A 16,894-nucleotide genomic window follows, 5' to 3' on the forward strand; every position below is an offset into this window, starting at 1 on the left:
ATATTTGGGTTTATATATTTACTCATCGGTAAAGTATATTTGTCAGAAAGTGAGAACTGCATTGATTTTGTTGGTTCTATACGAGAAAGAGTCGAGATATTGTTGTCATCTGATTCTTTTCCTGTCGGAAAAAAGTTACGAAACCCCACCCTTTCGACTGCAAGCGGATACGTGGAGCGGCTGGACGCGCCGAAGGGGGGATGCAGTCGCGGCGGCAGAAGATACGGCTGTTAGCGCGCTGTCTCTCCATCTGCAGGGACCGGCAAAACGTGTAACTATCCCCGTGGAGGAGAAGCCGATGACGCGCGATGCATCAAAGGAGCTATTATTGCGGTTGCTTCAGAAAAAAAAACATGACCGAGAAACTTTGTATAGTTCTTCCTGTTTAAAATTTAATTGAAATAAATAAAAAAAAAACTGCTCAGCAACGACTGTGCCGCTCGTGGGAACGAAGTCAACATGACATAGAAATGCAGAATTGTGGATTTGGATGTGCCAGAGGATATTGGGAAAGCCTGCAGCAAGTCTGCGCAGGTACCGTTAACTCATCTGTGGCGTTAAAGTGCGCATTTGGCAGCTCGAACTTTTTGCAAGCTTGCTCCGAGCTGAATGCCTCTTTCCTGCTATTCTTCTCCACCTCTCTGAGTTTCCTGCTAAGCTGTATAACTAGTAACAAAACTGGCAATAAACAGGCGAATCAAAGCCCAAGGTGGAAAAACTAAAATCTTCTTGTTTTTACAATTTATATCACTGGGTTTCGTTTATGATCCTTTACAGCGGACTGAAACACTGACTGTTGTAACATCGATTATGTGGCAGATTATTTGATTGTGAACGTTAATTTTCTGCAGTGCAATCGCAATTGGACTTTTCATTTCGAATTATGGCTCGGAAAGTTGGATTAAAACGCGTGTAAATACGCGTTTCTGTGAGACAGACACTCGTATGGGAGCAAAATGAAAGCAACCGAGCAACTAAACTTACGCAGATTTATTTAAGCGGACTGGGTGCGCGTTTGACTGACGTCTGTCACCTAAACCGAGGGTTGGCATGTGAGGTCCAGAGTCCTAATGCATTTTAACTCAAATCTCTGTGTTATACCTTAATGTGCGATTTAATGTCCGAACAGGTCCCCGATGAGATCAATAGGCAGACGCGAAAGGGAAATAGGTGTTTGGAAGTTCTGTATTTTCCGCGTAATATCCAACAGAGAGCAAATCCGGAGCGAGCAGTTTAATGGAGCCCCTGAAAAGCATCTTTTCTAGCTGGAAAAGTGTAGAACAGCCCGCGATGGGTAATTTCACCAACCCTTTATGGACCGCTTTATTCGACTACGAAGCGAGCGGAAAGGATGAGCTGACGCTCCGCAAGGGCGACCTGGTGGAGGTCCTGTCACTGGACTCGGAGATATCCGGGGATGAGGGCTGGTGGGCAGGCAAGGTCAACAACAAAGTGGGCATCTTCCCATCTAATTATGTTTCCTACAAGCCGAGCTGTAACGGGACACTTCAGGGACCGGCGGCCGCGAAGGACTTGGAGCCCGAGGAAGTGGACTTCGCTGAGCTGAGCTTGGAAGAGGTGATCGGAGTGGGCGGGTTCGGCAAGGTCTACCGCGGCACTTGGCGAGGGGAGCTGGTGGCGGTGAAGGCGGCGCGCCAGGATCCCGACGAGGACATCAGCGTGACATCCCACAATGTGCGGCGGGAGGCCCGGCTCTTTGCCATGCTCACGCACCCGAACATCATCACCCTCAAGGGTGTTTGTTTGCAGGAGCCGAACATGTGCTTGATCATGGAGTACGCGGCCGGCGGTCCCCTAAGCCGGGCGCTGGCCGGCCGCCGCATTCCTCCGCACATCCTCGTCAACTGGGCTGTGCAGATCGCCAGGGGGATGCTGTACCTCCATAGCGGGGCGATCGTCCCCCTCATCCACCGGGACCTGAAGTCCAACAACGGTAAGCCCCTCGTATTAGACTTCGCTCCACAATTAAACTTTGCTTAGCACATACGCAGACGTAAATTCCCACCAAGACGAGTCCTTAAAAATCAAGCTCATTAGGAGTTATATACCTGTAGAAGGGACTGTAAATGAACTAGGTTCAGATGAATAAGTATTGGACCAAACAAACCTGCATTGCATAAATGAGTCATTTCTTTGCACAGGTATGGTTAACAAAAAAGGTTTTTAAAAGCCTAGCACATTATTACAGCTTTCACTAAATCTTAGCTGGAATGGACAGTAATGCTCCAATTTTTTGGACGTATTTATCTGACTAAATAATCTTAATTATTCAAGGTTGTTGGTGTTCGGAGATTTTGCTTGTTGCACCAAATTCACTATTTTTTGTTTGCTATCATAACTAGTATTACTGCTAAGATATTTCTAGGTTTTATATAGGAAAAATATTGCTAAAAACAGTTCAGATAAACAGCTCAGAAAAGCCTGCAAGAATGACTGAGCAACTCAGTACATGGAATAACACATTTCTCTGAATGAAAAACTAATCCTTAATCTCATGAGAGACTGGTTTAAGTACACTGACACCGTGCTTTGAATGAGACACTGCAGGTCCACAGGCCTGCTACAGGGCCCAGGCGTGGGGGACCTGCTGCTGACGTCCCACAGTTCCAGGACATTTCAGCAGCTGCCGCGTCTTTCCAAGCAGCGCTGTTATGCTCGCGTGAGCTTTATAATTAAGGCGTCGCCTGAATGGACACTGCCGTAATCATAGCTTAGCTGAATTCCTCCCAAGTCTACAAGATTTGGAGTTTCATTTTTTACACACTCATGTATTTTAAAAGAGAACAGAAGATACCAAGATGCAGTAAAATCCACTGAATCCACCCATCCATCCATTTTCTGAAAAAGCTTATTCTATTCAGGGTCACGGGGGGTCCGGAGCCTATCCCGGAGGCTATGGGCTCAAGGCAGGGAACAACCCAGGATGGGGCACCAACCCATTGCAGGGCACACACACACCATTCAGTCACCCACGCACACACACCATTCACTCACCCACGTACACTCACACACCATTCAGTCACCCACGCACACACACCATTCACTCACCCACGTACACTCACACACCATTCACTTACCCATGCACGCTCACACATGCACGCACCATTCACTCAGACACCATTCACTCAGACACCATTCACTCAGACACCATTCACTCAGACACCATTCACTCACACACGCACACACACACACACCATTCACTTACCCATGCACGCTCACACATGCACGCACCATTCACTCAGACACCATTCACTCAGACACCATTCACTCAGACACCATTCACTCAGACACCATTCACTCACACACGCACACACACACACACCATTCACTTACCCATGCACGCTCACACATGCACGCACCATTCACTCAGACACCATTCACTCAGACACCATTCACTCAGACACCATTCACTCACACACGCACACACACACACACCATTCACTTACCCATGCACGCTCACACATGCACGCACCATTCACTCAGACACCATTCACTCAGACACCATTCACTCAGACACCATTCACTCACACACGCACACACACACACACCATTCACTCACACACGCACACCCACACACCATTCACTTACGCACACTCACACACCATTCACTCACACACGCACACTCACCCACGCACACACCATTCACTCACACACGCACACTCACCCACGCACACACCATTCACTCACACACGCACACTCACCCACGCACAAACCATTCACTCACACACGCATACTCACACACCATTCACTCACACACATGCACACTCACACACCATTCACTCACACACGCACACTCACACACCATTCACTCACACACGCACGCTCACACACGCACACTCACACACCATTCACTCACACACGCACACTCACACACCATTCACTCACCCACGCACACTCACACACGCACTCACACACGCACACTCACACACCATTCACTTACCCACACACACTCACACACCATTCATTCACCCACGCACACTCACACACTCACACTTCCACACCATTCACTCACACACGCACACTCACACACGCACTCACACACGCACACTCACACACCATTCACTTACCCACACACACTCACACACCATTCATTCACCCACGCACACTCACACACTCACACTTCCACACCATTCACTCACACACGCACACTCACACACAGCTATGGGCAATTTGGTTACTCCCCACTGAATCCAAACATCTTTAGGCAAACGTTCACAAATCCTTAATCAAGGTCTGATGTTTTCACCCTTCAGAAGCACATATGAAACCACATCCATCACCATTGCGTCTGCACAGGCAGTCAGTGCAGTGTTTTTATCTAGCTGGTGGACGTGTGACACTGATTCATCTAAACATCAAACCTCTTAAGGTTTATAAAGACGAGATGCCTTTAAAATACTTACATTTAAGTTATGATACTACAAACCCGCACCATAATCTGTATGCATAAAATGATGGGTGATGCCGGGTGTCAATCTGGACAGTGAAATTTACATTTTTAGGAATGTGTGTTAACTTACAATTATATAGAGTATGTACTCGTATAGAAGTATTTGTGCATTAAAATTGCTTATTATTTTATCACTGGTCCCAGGATATAACTGAGGTATATTTTACAGTATGTGTGCACACTGTGTGTGTATGCACTGTGAGTGTTTGTGCACTGTGTGTGTGCGCACTGTGTGTAGTGTGTGTGTGCACTGTGTATGTGCGCACTGTGTGTGTCTTTGCACTGTGTATGCACTGTGCGTGTAGTGTATGTGCGCACTGTGTATGTGTGCACTGTGTGTGTCTTTGCACTGTGTGTGTGCACACTGTGTGTAGTGTGTGTGTGCACTGTGTATGTGCGCACTGTGTGTGTCTTTGCACTGTGTGTGTATGCACTGTGCGTGTAGTGAATGTGTGCACTGTGCGTAGTGTGTGTGTGCACTGTCTATGTGCGCACTGTGTGTGTCTTTGCACTATGTGTATGCGCACTGTGTGTAGTGTGTGTGTGCATTGTGTATGTGCGCACTGTATATGTGTGCACTGCGTATGTGTGCGCTGTATGTGTGTGTGTGCTGCATATGTGCGCACTGTATGTGTGTGTGTGTGTGCACTGCGTATGTGCGCTCTGTGTGTGTGTGCTATGTATGTGCCTGCTAGGTTTAGAGTTTCATCCATAAATCACATATGAAATAAAACATCTTTTATGTGGTAAACTTAACTGTTCACCAGTATCTTATGACACCCAACCCCCCCTTAAGATGGAAATGTTCTTACCCTTTCTATCCTCTCTCCCACCTCTCACTTTCATCTGCAGTGTGCAGTTTCTGTGATTGAAACTTATCGATTCTCTGTGGTTTCATGTAAATCGGATTCTGAGGCTTGTCTTAAGCTCTGTTTTGAAGTAAGTCACTGTTTCCCTCCGTGTCACCTGCAGTGATTTGATGCCCGAACAGCTTGTATGCTTGGAGGTTTAGTAGAGCAGTTCCCTCACGCGTCTTCTGAGACTGTCACTGCCAGCTTTCGGGTGACCGGGCCGGAGACACTGCCGGTTTATTATTGATGAAATACAGTGGTTTTGTTTTCTCTATCGGTTCTGGGAGCAGTCCCACTGGCCGATGCCTGTTCCTGCACACGGTCGTAGCCTTTCCAGAGACCTGATACCTGTTTTGTTTTCCTGTCTGCTTCCCCCGTGTGCTCATGCCAAGACGGCCAGTCATCTTTTGCTTTAGAGCCCATCTCTTTGCTCCAATGCTCGAATAAAATCCCCCATTCCCCCCCCCCGCCCATGTCATGTGATTCTGTTTGCTGTCCCTCCGGAATGTTAGAGACGGTTATGTGAATATTGCAGTGTACGCGATTCTATGAGTTTGAACTTCGTGTATCCTGGTATCCTGTCCAGGGTGATTCCCACCACGAGCCCCTTGCTTCCTGTTCTGCGTTCCGGATGACCTGGACCCTGAATTTTTTTATTGGTGGCTGTGGACACTGGAAGGACAGAGGGACAAAGGGGCATGTTTACCAAGAGCGTGTCTGTAATTAACGAGGAGCAGCATGTTAATGCGCGTGTTGCTGTCTCAAAGCTACATCTGTCATCTCGCACCAGCAGAACTGAGGATAATTCACTGACGTTAACGTGATCTCTGTTTCCGGCCAATCACCTCCTCTCCTTATGTTTGCTTCGTACCTTACAGTCAGGGCCTGAGTCAGGTGGCTGCTGCCATCACTCTGATTTACATATTCATTAGGCCAACACCTGCCGAACACCTGCGATCTACCCCGGGTGTTTTCTAATTAAAGACGCCAGCCCTCCTTGGGAAGCGTGACGCGTCTGTTGCCGGAGCCCTCACCTTTACCGATGTTAGCAGCCCGTTGTTGACGTCACAGTGAAGGGCCTTTATTAAATGCAGAATCAATATAGAATTATCAGCATGTTTTAAAGGAGATAGCTATTTTAATTGAATGTTAATTAATGAAATTAATGCAATATTTGGAATCGCCAAATATCTTTACAAATGAGGATGGGTCTGGTAGGGTTTGATGAGATCTCGCTCATTTTGCTTGTAAAGTCACATGACATAGTTTGCCTTATTTTTAAGATTCACATCACAGATTCTGAATCCTTTATTGATCTCTGGGGAGCCTTTTGCTCCCGGACAGTAAGAAAATAATTAACAAGTTAAATACCAATAACAAATAATACAAATATTACAATGCCAAAATTACAAATGGCTCTACAAGGAACTCAGTATACAAACAATATATTATATAAATTATAAATATTACGAATTAAGAAGGCAGACTCAGTGAGGCCCTGGAGCAAATTGGGTAATCAAGTAAAGTTGAGGAAAAGTGGTAGTCAAGTAATGGTGAAATCAGTATGCCAGCCTGGGGATTTGACCCGCTGACCTTCCGGCTCCTGGCACAGCAGCCTAACCCACTGAGCCACCCACCACCCCTTACTTGAGTTCCATGTCTCCGTGTAGCTCTTGTTGATCCGGTGGGACGGCTGCTGGGCCCACGCTGTGTTTGTCATGCCATAGCAGTGTGCGAACACAAACACGTAGGGTAGAGCTGCCAACCCACCAGAAAATCAGCTCTTTGAAAAATGCCAGGGAACCTGGGGCAACAGCGGAGACCCACGCAACCTCTGGGGAGGGAGATGTCATTACAGTTTGCGGCTTCAATTACCAGGAAAAAATGTCTAAACCCACTTCACCAGCATCACGTTGCGGTGAGATGATTCTGGAAATCACAGTGCATAAGGCATGTCAGTCCGTCACAGGGTATAAACACACACACACACACACACACACACACACACACACACACAGATCATTTCTCACACAGGTGCTCCTTGACAGAGGATGGAGTTACGTTTCATTGAACCCATCTTAAATAGAAAATTTTGTTAAGTTGAATATGAATAGGATATGATGATTAAATAAATAAATGACCACTGTCACTGAATAAGTAAATAAAAAATTACTGTAACTAACTAACTACCAGCAATTGAAAAGTAAATAAATGAATGAAGGGTTATTTGGTCAAACAGAAAAAAACACCATACGATATATTGTTATACGGTTAATGGGATGTTTATGCTCGCAGTCACTACAGAAACTGGATGTGTGGCTGTGTGGATGCTGCCATTGCCCGGCATCAGTAGACAATACGTGTACACTGACATACACACTGTGCACTGCATATACTGTACTTCCTATGCACATTGTCCTGTACACTGACACACACACACACACTGTGCACTGCATATACTGTACTTCCTATGCACACTGTCCTGTACACTGACATACACACTGTGCACTGCATATACTGTACTTCCTATGCACACTGTCCTGTACACTGATATACACTGATTATCTGTATATAATGTATGGATGTATGTATGGATGTAGGTGAATAGAACGAGTTTATATATGTACATGCCAATACCCAGCACTACCTCAGTAGTTCATTGTAGATATAGTAGTTATAGAGTTGATATTTATTACTACTTGCACTTACAACCCACTACCCATATCTCACACGGTGTATGGGTGCACATAGGCATTATTTACTTATATTGGACTAGTGCTCTATCTTTTCATATTATTTTTTATTTGTATTCTTATTCTTGTATTTTTATATTCTTTTACTCTTGTAAACTCTTTTCTTACTAGCTGTCTGGAGCTGCGTTAACACGCAAATTTCCCCACTGTGGGATCAATAAAGTACTATCCTATCCTATCCTACACACTGTGCACTGCATATACTGTACATCCTATGCACACTGTCCTGTACACTGACATACACACTGTGCACTGCATATACTGTACTCCCTATTCACACTCTTCTGCACACTGTTATTCACACTGTGCACTGCATATACTGTACTCCCTATTCACACTCTGCTGCACACTCTTATTCACACTGTGCACTGCATATACTGTACTTCCTATGCACACTGTCCTGTACACTGACATACACACTGTGCACTGCATATACAGTACTTCCTATGCACACTGTGCACCGCATATACTGTACTCCCTATTCACACTCTGCTGCACACTGTTATTCACATTGTGCACTGCATATACTGTACTCCCTATTCTCACTATCTTGCACACTGTTATTCACATTGTGCACTGCATATACAGTACTTCCTATGCACACTGTCCTGTATACTAACATACACACTGTGCACTGCATATACTGTACTCCCTATTCTAACTATCTTGCATACTGATATTCACAATGTGCACTGCATATACAGTACTTCCTATGCACACTGTCCTGTACACTGATATTCACACTGTGCACTGCATATGCTGTACTCCCTATTCACACTGTCCTGCACACTGATATCCACACTGTACACTGCATATACTGTACTCCCTATTTAAACTGTCTTGTACACTGACATACACACTGTGCACTATATATACTGCACTCCTTGTACACACTGTCCTGTAAAATTCAGTGGAAATCAGTAAAAGCAAAATCAAACTATCAATTTTAGTCTGTGTACAAGAGCGGGCAGCCAAGAAATTCAGATTAAAACTGAAGTGTCTAAATGAGAATACCTGAGCGTGTAATCTATTACAGATTACTGAATGCTTACTTCTTCATCTTATTAATCTAAGTCTGTTAAATGCCACTGAATCCTACACAGATGCTTAAGGTATACAGTAAATGCAGCCACATCTTTAGGGTATTTGTCATATGAAATTATAGCTGCACTTGGTGCCTTTGGGAAAGTCTCCCTGCAGGCTGAATCCACTGCTGACTCTCCCAACAAAGGAGGATTATTCTCCTGTTGTGGTCGGTTCTGAACGGGGGGATCCGCAGATTCCCAGACACCAAGCATACATTCTTGCAAAGGTCAGGATGTCATTTTCCATATTAGTTTGGAAATAGGGGTTTCGGGGCAACCTGCCCACCCCTGAGCTTTCTGTCCAAAACACATTTTCAAAACCTCAAAACTTATTATTCAGAGGCCTGAAAGTAATTTCTCCTGTTTTTTAAATTTTTTTTTAAAGACAAGGTTGTTCCGTATTATAACACCTCGGAGGTGGGGGTGTGGGGGCCGAACAGAATCCCTGTCTGTATTGTTAGGTGCTGTCACTGTCCTTCCCCTCTTCTGTTTTGTAATGTTTCCCCTCGGCCTGCCGTCATTCACCCCCTGCATTGTTCATTCAGTGACCGATCACCTACTGCCCAGATTTCCCGTCATGGGATTAAGAAAATGCATCATGTCTAGTCTTTCGGTCTGGCTTTATGATAAGAAGCAAGAAGTATGGAAGTATCAACACTTTAAGAAAATGGTATTTCAGTGAGATGCACACGGGGTGGCATGATGGTGCAGTGCTCAGTACTGTGACCTCACAGCCTTGGGATCAGGGTTCGAGTCGCCACATGGCTCTGTGTGGGTGGAGTTTGTATGTCCCCCCTCCATATCATGGGGAGGGGGGGGTACTCTAGTAAATATATTTTAGTTAGGGGAAGTTCGCTCAATTTTTTTATGTTTGTCAACAATAAACATGCAGAAGAACCCTAATTTACAAACATTCGCAATAATGAACAAAAGAATCTCAATTTTGTAAAGCAGCTAACGCGCTTCTGTACGCCTGTAAATCAAATGCACCCTTATCGGCAGCAGAAGTGGAAGGTGTGACACCACACGCCATGCATTCTGCTTCCCATTCATATCCACTGCAGCCAAAAAAGGGCTGTTTGGCCTTCATTGCATCATTAAATGAACAATGTTATTTTTGGCATTTTTGACGTTTAACTCAACTCTTGTTTTCCATTCTACACACAACTGGCACAACATACGTATGTAACTTTATTTTTTTTCAGCAAAAGCTACAAAATGCTAAGCTAAAGTTTGTTAAACTTCAAGCAAACGACACGACTCACTGTTCACACGACTACAAAAATAAAGTGTCGAAGTGACTGCGGTATTCGGAAGCTGACGTCACTCGCGAGCAGCGTGTGTACGTAGGGATGTGTGTATCCTTTCACTTGTAACGTAAGCGCGTGCGGGAGCCACACAAACGCTGTGTGCTGATACTGAGCGGCTGCCACGTGTTGAAAATCGGTTCCTTTTCCTTCACTTGGTTCAACACTGTCACTTGCAACGGCTCCTAGGAGTTGCAGGGATAAACCCAGAATAACCAGTGACTTTTCAAAAACCGGCCAGACACCCGGACTGGGGGCGAGAAAGGGGACGTGTCCAGGGGAACCCGGACGTATGGTCACCCTGGGTTATTTCCTGCCTAGTACCCGGACGTATGGTCACCCTGGGTTATTCCCTGCCTAGTACCCGGACGTATTGTCACCCTGGGTTATTCCCTGCCTAGTACCCGGACGTATTGTCACCCTGGGTTATTCCCTGCCTGGTACCCGGACATATGGTCACCCTGGGTTATTCCCTGCCTAGTACCCGGACGTATGGTCACCCTGGGTTATTCCCTGCCTGGTACCCGGACGTATGGTCACCCTGGGTTATTCCCTGCCTGGTACCCGGACGTATTGTCACCCTGGGTTATTCCCTGCCTGGTACCCGGACGTATGGTCACCCTGGGTTATTCCCTGCCTGGTACCCGGACGTATGGTCACCCTGGGTTATTCCCTGCCTGGTACCCGGACGTATGGTCACCCTGGGTTATTCCCTGCCTGGTACCCGGACGTATGGTCACCCTGGGTTATTCCCTGCCTGGTACCCGGACGTATTGTCACCCTGGGTTATTCCCTGCCTGGTACCCGGACGTATGGTCACCCTGGGTTATTCCCTGCCTGGTACCCGGACGTATGGTCACCCTGGGTTATTCCCTGCCTGGTACCCGGACGTATGGTCACCCTGGGTTATTCCCTGCCTGGTACCCGGACGTATGGTCACCCTGGGTTATTCCCTGCCTGGTACCCGGATGTATGGTCACCCTGGGTTATTCCCTGCCTGGTACCCGGACGTATGGTCACCCTGGGTTATTCCCTGCCTGGTACCCGGACGTATGGTCACCCTGGGTTATTCCCTGCCTGGTACCCGGACGTATGGTCACCCTGGGTTATTCCCTGCCTGGTACCCGGACGTATGGTCACCCTGGGTTATTCCCTGCCTGGTACCCGGACGTATTGTCACCCTGGGTTATTCCCTGCCTGGTACCCGGACGTATGGTCACCCTGGGTTATTCCCTGCCTGGTACCCGGACGTATTGTCACCCTGGGTTATTCCCTGCCTGGTACCCGGACGTATGGTCACCCAGGGTTACACCACATAGCCTCTGGCATAGGCTGCAGACCCCCAAACGGTTTCAGAATACGGATGGATGGATGACAATTATGTGTTCATCTCCTTTGTTTACAGTTGGTTGTTTGATGACATTTGGAGTCGGAATTTCGCATAAATCCTTGTAGGGTTTTTTCCGATTTGTGGGTCAGCATAAGAGTTTGTGCCAGTAGCTTCTACATTTCTTTTGCTTTTAGAGTTTTTCACCCCGGATATTTTCTGTTGTGATTAATGTGTTTGAATCATGATGCGGAATGCCGGCAGGAACGGGATCCCCGTTTGGAGAAGCTACGTCACGGATTTTGTGGTGATGCTTTGACAGGGTCAGGAAGAAGACTTGCAGCTGTCGGATTAGCATACTGGAGAGCTGCGGCACATTCAGCAGGGATGATTGAGTCATGCCCTTTATATGACAAGAAGGCTGATTTTCTTTATTTAAAATAATCATTAATCACTGACTAATATTAGTAACAAGGCACAATTACGCTGTCATCTCTAAGATGAACTGATGCTAATTCCCGTTTGAATGTGCAGCAAGTGTCATTCTGGTGAAAACGTCATGAAAAGAATCGGGTTCTTTTTGTGACGGGTACTGGCTCGTCACTGGCCTAATAACGCCTGACGGTTCAGACTTTTTATTTCGACTCGACTCGGTGGCACTTCAAGAGGGAAGCGAGAATAAAAATGACTGGCGGTTCTCCCTCGAAGAAGATCAAAGAAGGAGCACAGGCCATTAGCACCGGCAGTCTGCGCTGAGTGGGGTTCTCACGTATGAATTGAAATTCACAATTTAGTGCTTTCAAATCCTATGTGAAGGATACTTAGAATCTGCTACCGGCTTGTGTTTGAGGTACAATTAGCCCCTGAGCAGAGGGCCCTGTGGAAATACAGACGGCTTAATTTAAAAGTGTGTCCTGAGATGTTTGACCTCTCTCAGCTTAAGAGGCTGTATAAGATGGAGAGGCTCCTATTCTGAATTGAGGCCCCATTCTCCACATCCTGTTTGTGATGGTGTAGGTCCACGCACGTCTTCGGAGCGGAATATGTAGGACGCCGATACACTTATGGAACATTTAGGCCTGGTTTCCCGTCACATTTGACCTCCTGGGCTTTGTGGCATCAAGCTGTAAGCCCATCGCGGTAATAAAAGACTTTGGGTTTGGACCGTTGACCCGTTAAACTCAAAGCTGAGCAGGTGGTACCTCCCGTCGTCCTTCTCTTTAGCAGCAAGGACAGCGGAGTCGATCGCGGTTACGCTCTCGTCCTAAGTCTTGCCCTTCCAGCTGCCCGGTGTGGCACTCTCTGGTGCAATTATGTAAATAAACGTATTTGCATTCAAAGAACGCCATGAAATGCCAGCAGACTTTAAATAGGAAACAGAGGGACCCTCAGGCCACAATAAGTATTCTGTCAGGGTAGGTGATTTTCTCCAGGGATGGCGGACTGACAGCGGAGGAGGCCCTGTAATCCCGCACGGCGCAGTGTGCCGGCCCAGGGTCTCATCACTCGTGAGAAGCTTCGGTGTCCCTCAGTGCTCCTGCAGGTTGTCAGTGTGTCGTTTTTCAGAAACACACTGTGTGGCTTCTTCCGTGCAGTGGAGTCAGCTCACGTGGGACGGCCTTGCTCAAATAGTAAGAAACGCTGACTCGCTATAAACTGCTGTAGGATTTTCTGTTTTCCTCGCTGGTTTTTTTTTTGTCTCCGGGGCCTGATTCACTGTACAGTGTGGAAATAATTCCACCTTCAGCATCAAAGCCATAGCCGGCTAGCAGGACCTGAGGCTTCGCGGTGGCGAGCACCGTGCCTCGGGAACATGGGTCTGACTCTGCACCTCACCTACTCTTCTCCAAAAAGTGCTCCGCCCTGCCTAATTATCTGCTGTTTAATTCGCCCTGTGGACAGTGTCTTGCCCTGTGAGTCTTGACCCAGTCTCTTACCCTGTGTGTATCTCCCTCTCTGTCTCTCTCGCTCTCCCTTTATCAGTTTCGTGCTCCGAGTGTAGAGTTTGTTAGCCTGCCCGTCAGCTAGCGGCCCGGCCCTGCCAGGACAAAGCTACCCTTCTTCCTGGGAAAGCCCCCACCCTCCAGGAATTCTCCCCTCGCCTACGGGCAGGGGGGGGGCAGGGAGCCAGAGAGGTTGAGAGAGACAGGGAGGGTAAGGCGGGGAGGCAGAGAATGAGCCCTTAGTGTGTGCGGCTCTGAAGCTTCAGCCGCCGGTTTGGGAGAACGGCCCTCCACGCAGATAGGGGGCGCTGTCCTGAGTCTCCACAAGGTAAAGTAAAAATCCACACTGACCAAACACTTGGCTGGCTGCTGGCATTAGTCTCAGGCTGGGTCTCTTTGAATTGGACAGCAACTGTCCAAAACCCACTCCATCCATGGGATATGTTTTCGAGAAAATTTTTGTGTAGTTGTGGAAATGTAACGATAAGATGTCCGTTGTGTATCATGAGGGCTGAGTGAGTTTTGCTTCCCAGCGCTGTAATATATGACGAGGAAGCCTGACTTTAGGTCGTCGGCGGTCTCTTGTAGGTTTTGGTAATGCGCTCTTCGTGGAAACACTTTCTGACTATTTTTTGTTATTTATTTTATGCTAATTTAATGGGTTGCTATATGATAAAGTTTATCATCTCACAATGTGGATTCCCGGCAATGGTGAAGGGAGCTTTCTGAGGTGTGTGTGCCTTACATGTGTAGAATAACATGACTGGTAGGCAGATAGTAACCGGGAAAATCGGCGTTGTAGGTTGACAGGTTTCTTGGGTGCTGGGTTTTGCCTGCTGGATGTTCACGGCCTTTTGCTTTGACCTTTGGATCGCCGGCCTCGGCTTTTAGGAACAGCAAGTTATTTGTGCTGCGTTTGGCCTCCAGAACGGACTCCAGGGTAAGCCGACGAAGGTGTGTGTTATCCGCGCGGAACCTGCTGAAAAGCCACGCTGACAGCTGTGTTATTTTCTGCGGTGGTCTGCGTCTGCGTCACCCGTCGAGGAGAATGTGTGGGCGGGGAGCGGAGCGAGCTGCTCCGCAGAGCGGGGCCTTGGAGGGACCTCTTTGTGTTGGATGCAATTTGCCTTTAACCGTCAAGGCCCATGCTTAGGTTTTAGCAGGGGCTCTGGGGCGAGTTCCAGGCCCAGCTCACCTTACAGATCTATAAACCTCTCTCCTCATTCTTGGGAAACACATTGTAAGTCATGTTTACGGTGTGTGACGTACTGTTTCCCTCTTTAATCCCTTTTCTCTTTTAAACAATTGTTTCTTTCATCGATGTTGAAGATTGAAAGGTACCACCCCCCAGAGCAGGTAATTACTCAGTAGATAAATTCCGTTCCCAGGTTTTGCAGTTGGTTTAAACACAAATCAGCTCAGGCGAAATTACGTTTTTTTTTTTTTTTAAATTTGACTATGCCCTCGGTGTTTCCATTACACGTGGGTGTCGCTTCGCATTGTTTTACTTAGAATAGGCTTTCAGAGTGATGTTTTCCTTCGAACTCCTGCCTTTTTTTGAGCTGCAGAAAAGTTCCAGAGATTGTACAAAACAGGGGCTTCAGGTCGGCCCCAGAGAACAGAGACTCTGACGCTAGCGTGCGGCGGCTAATGGGCGAGCGAGGCCGAACAATGAGATACCGCTGTTTCTTCCACCTCGTTCTCCTGTGACGTGCAGCGTGTTGATTTTGGGCTTTTGGGGAAAATAGAGGGTGTCAGAAGAGGGAGGGATATAAAGGAGAGAGAGGAACGTGTTGTTGTGGTCGGGAATTAACTTTTCACTTCGTTTAGCGTTTAGCTTGTGTGGTCTTGCTTTTGTTTTCAGTTATATTACATTAGGGGGAAGGTTGTAATGAATCCTTCCTTCCCAAAACCAGCTTCCCTTGCGGAAAAATCTTGCGTGGTCTTTCGGGAAGCTCTCGGCAGACATATATTACCCATTACATAATCTCTGCTTCTCTGGTGAAAATCTGCTGCTGTACAAGCCGCCATTGATAAGCCCCAGGCTAATATGTGGCACTTAAGGTAATCTGCACAAAAATGGCAGATTTTATCCTGAAGAACTACTTGTATGACAGAGATACGACTAATGAGATATTTACGTGGCAGATATGGAAAAAAGCAGTATAATTAAATAGAGTTACAAGCAGGCAGAAGCACCAAAACATTAATGAAGTACGAAACAACCATCAAAATACAAATGCTTCGATATGACAATAATCGTAATTATAGTGAGTGAGCCAATCACTGAGCAAGCTGTGCTGCCCGTAATGCTACAGTATGTATAAATAAATACCCATAAATATCCATTTCTTGCCGCTGTTTATGTAAGAGCTATAAATGGTGATTGGGGGATAGGCTTTTTTTCCCAGCAGAGAGAAGATTTTTTTTTTTAACGTTAATCATGTTAGCTGGTCTGCTGGCAGGGAGCTGTACGCTGATCCTGTTTGTCTGTGAAAACAGCCGTTTATTTCATTTTCGTCGGCCTTGGTTTTAGCGTCCCGAAATGAACAGGCCACCGCGGCATCTTGCGATTCTGGCGTATTCCGCTTGAACTGAACGATGGGGCCGAAAGCTAAAAGTCAAAAGTGGAAGAGGAATCAAACAAAAGGCCGTCCGTCCGTGTGCTCCTGTCTGAAACTGGACTTTTATTTTGTGATCAAATGTCATAATTTTACGGTTTGCGGCTGAAATCCATGCGTAAGCTTTCACACTTACGGAGTCTCGCGATTTAATTTCATTTAGATTAAATTCATGTCGCCTTACGAGATTGTGAACATGTGTAGCCATCACTAAATGAAAACAAATTTCGTATGAAATGCTTGTGATATGGCAATGAACAGCACAAAGCAATATTCTTTTAAAGGACGTGCCGTATGCGAGGAGTGTGGAATGAGCGCCGCTCTCCGCATCTTGCAGACGAATAGGATAATTCATCATTATTTGCTGTTACATTTCAGATCAGTTATTTTCAGGAAGTTGGTCTCTCATACTTCCTTATATTTTCTGCAGTTGGTAATGGAGAACAGATCAGTCTGACGTTATGAATGCCAAACTTCAGCTACCACGCTCTTCTCACTTTGTATTTTTAAATCTCTTCCTGTTCATAGGCTTCGGC

The 16,894-nt window shown here is 46.6% G+C and overlaps 1 protein-coding gene across 2 annotated transcripts in view; it reads left to right on the forward strand.

Annotated features, from left to right (window-relative positions):
• The first annotated feature begins 138 nt into the window (after positions 1-138).
• Positions 139-16,894, forward strand: part of LOC125720189 (mitogen-activated protein kinase kinase kinase 11-like) — a 31,539-nt gene continuing 14,783 nt past the window's right edge. For both annotated transcript variants that reach the window (XM_048995369.1, XM_048995370.1), the window contains exon 1: positions 139-1,954. In XM_048995369.1, coding sequence (XP_048851326.1) covers positions 1,237-1,954 — 718 coding nt within the window. In that variant the 5' untranslated portion in view covers positions 139-1,236. The remainder of the gene's footprint in view (positions 1,955-16,894) is intronic.

This window comes from Brienomyrus brachyistius, chromosome 24 (genome assembly GCF_023856365.1).
Source record: "Brienomyrus brachyistius isolate T26 chromosome 24, BBRACH_0.4, whole genome shotgun sequence".
In the NCBI taxonomy this organism is placed as follows: domain Eukaryota; kingdom Metazoa; phylum Chordata; class Actinopteri; order Osteoglossiformes; family Mormyridae; genus Brienomyrus; species Brienomyrus brachyistius.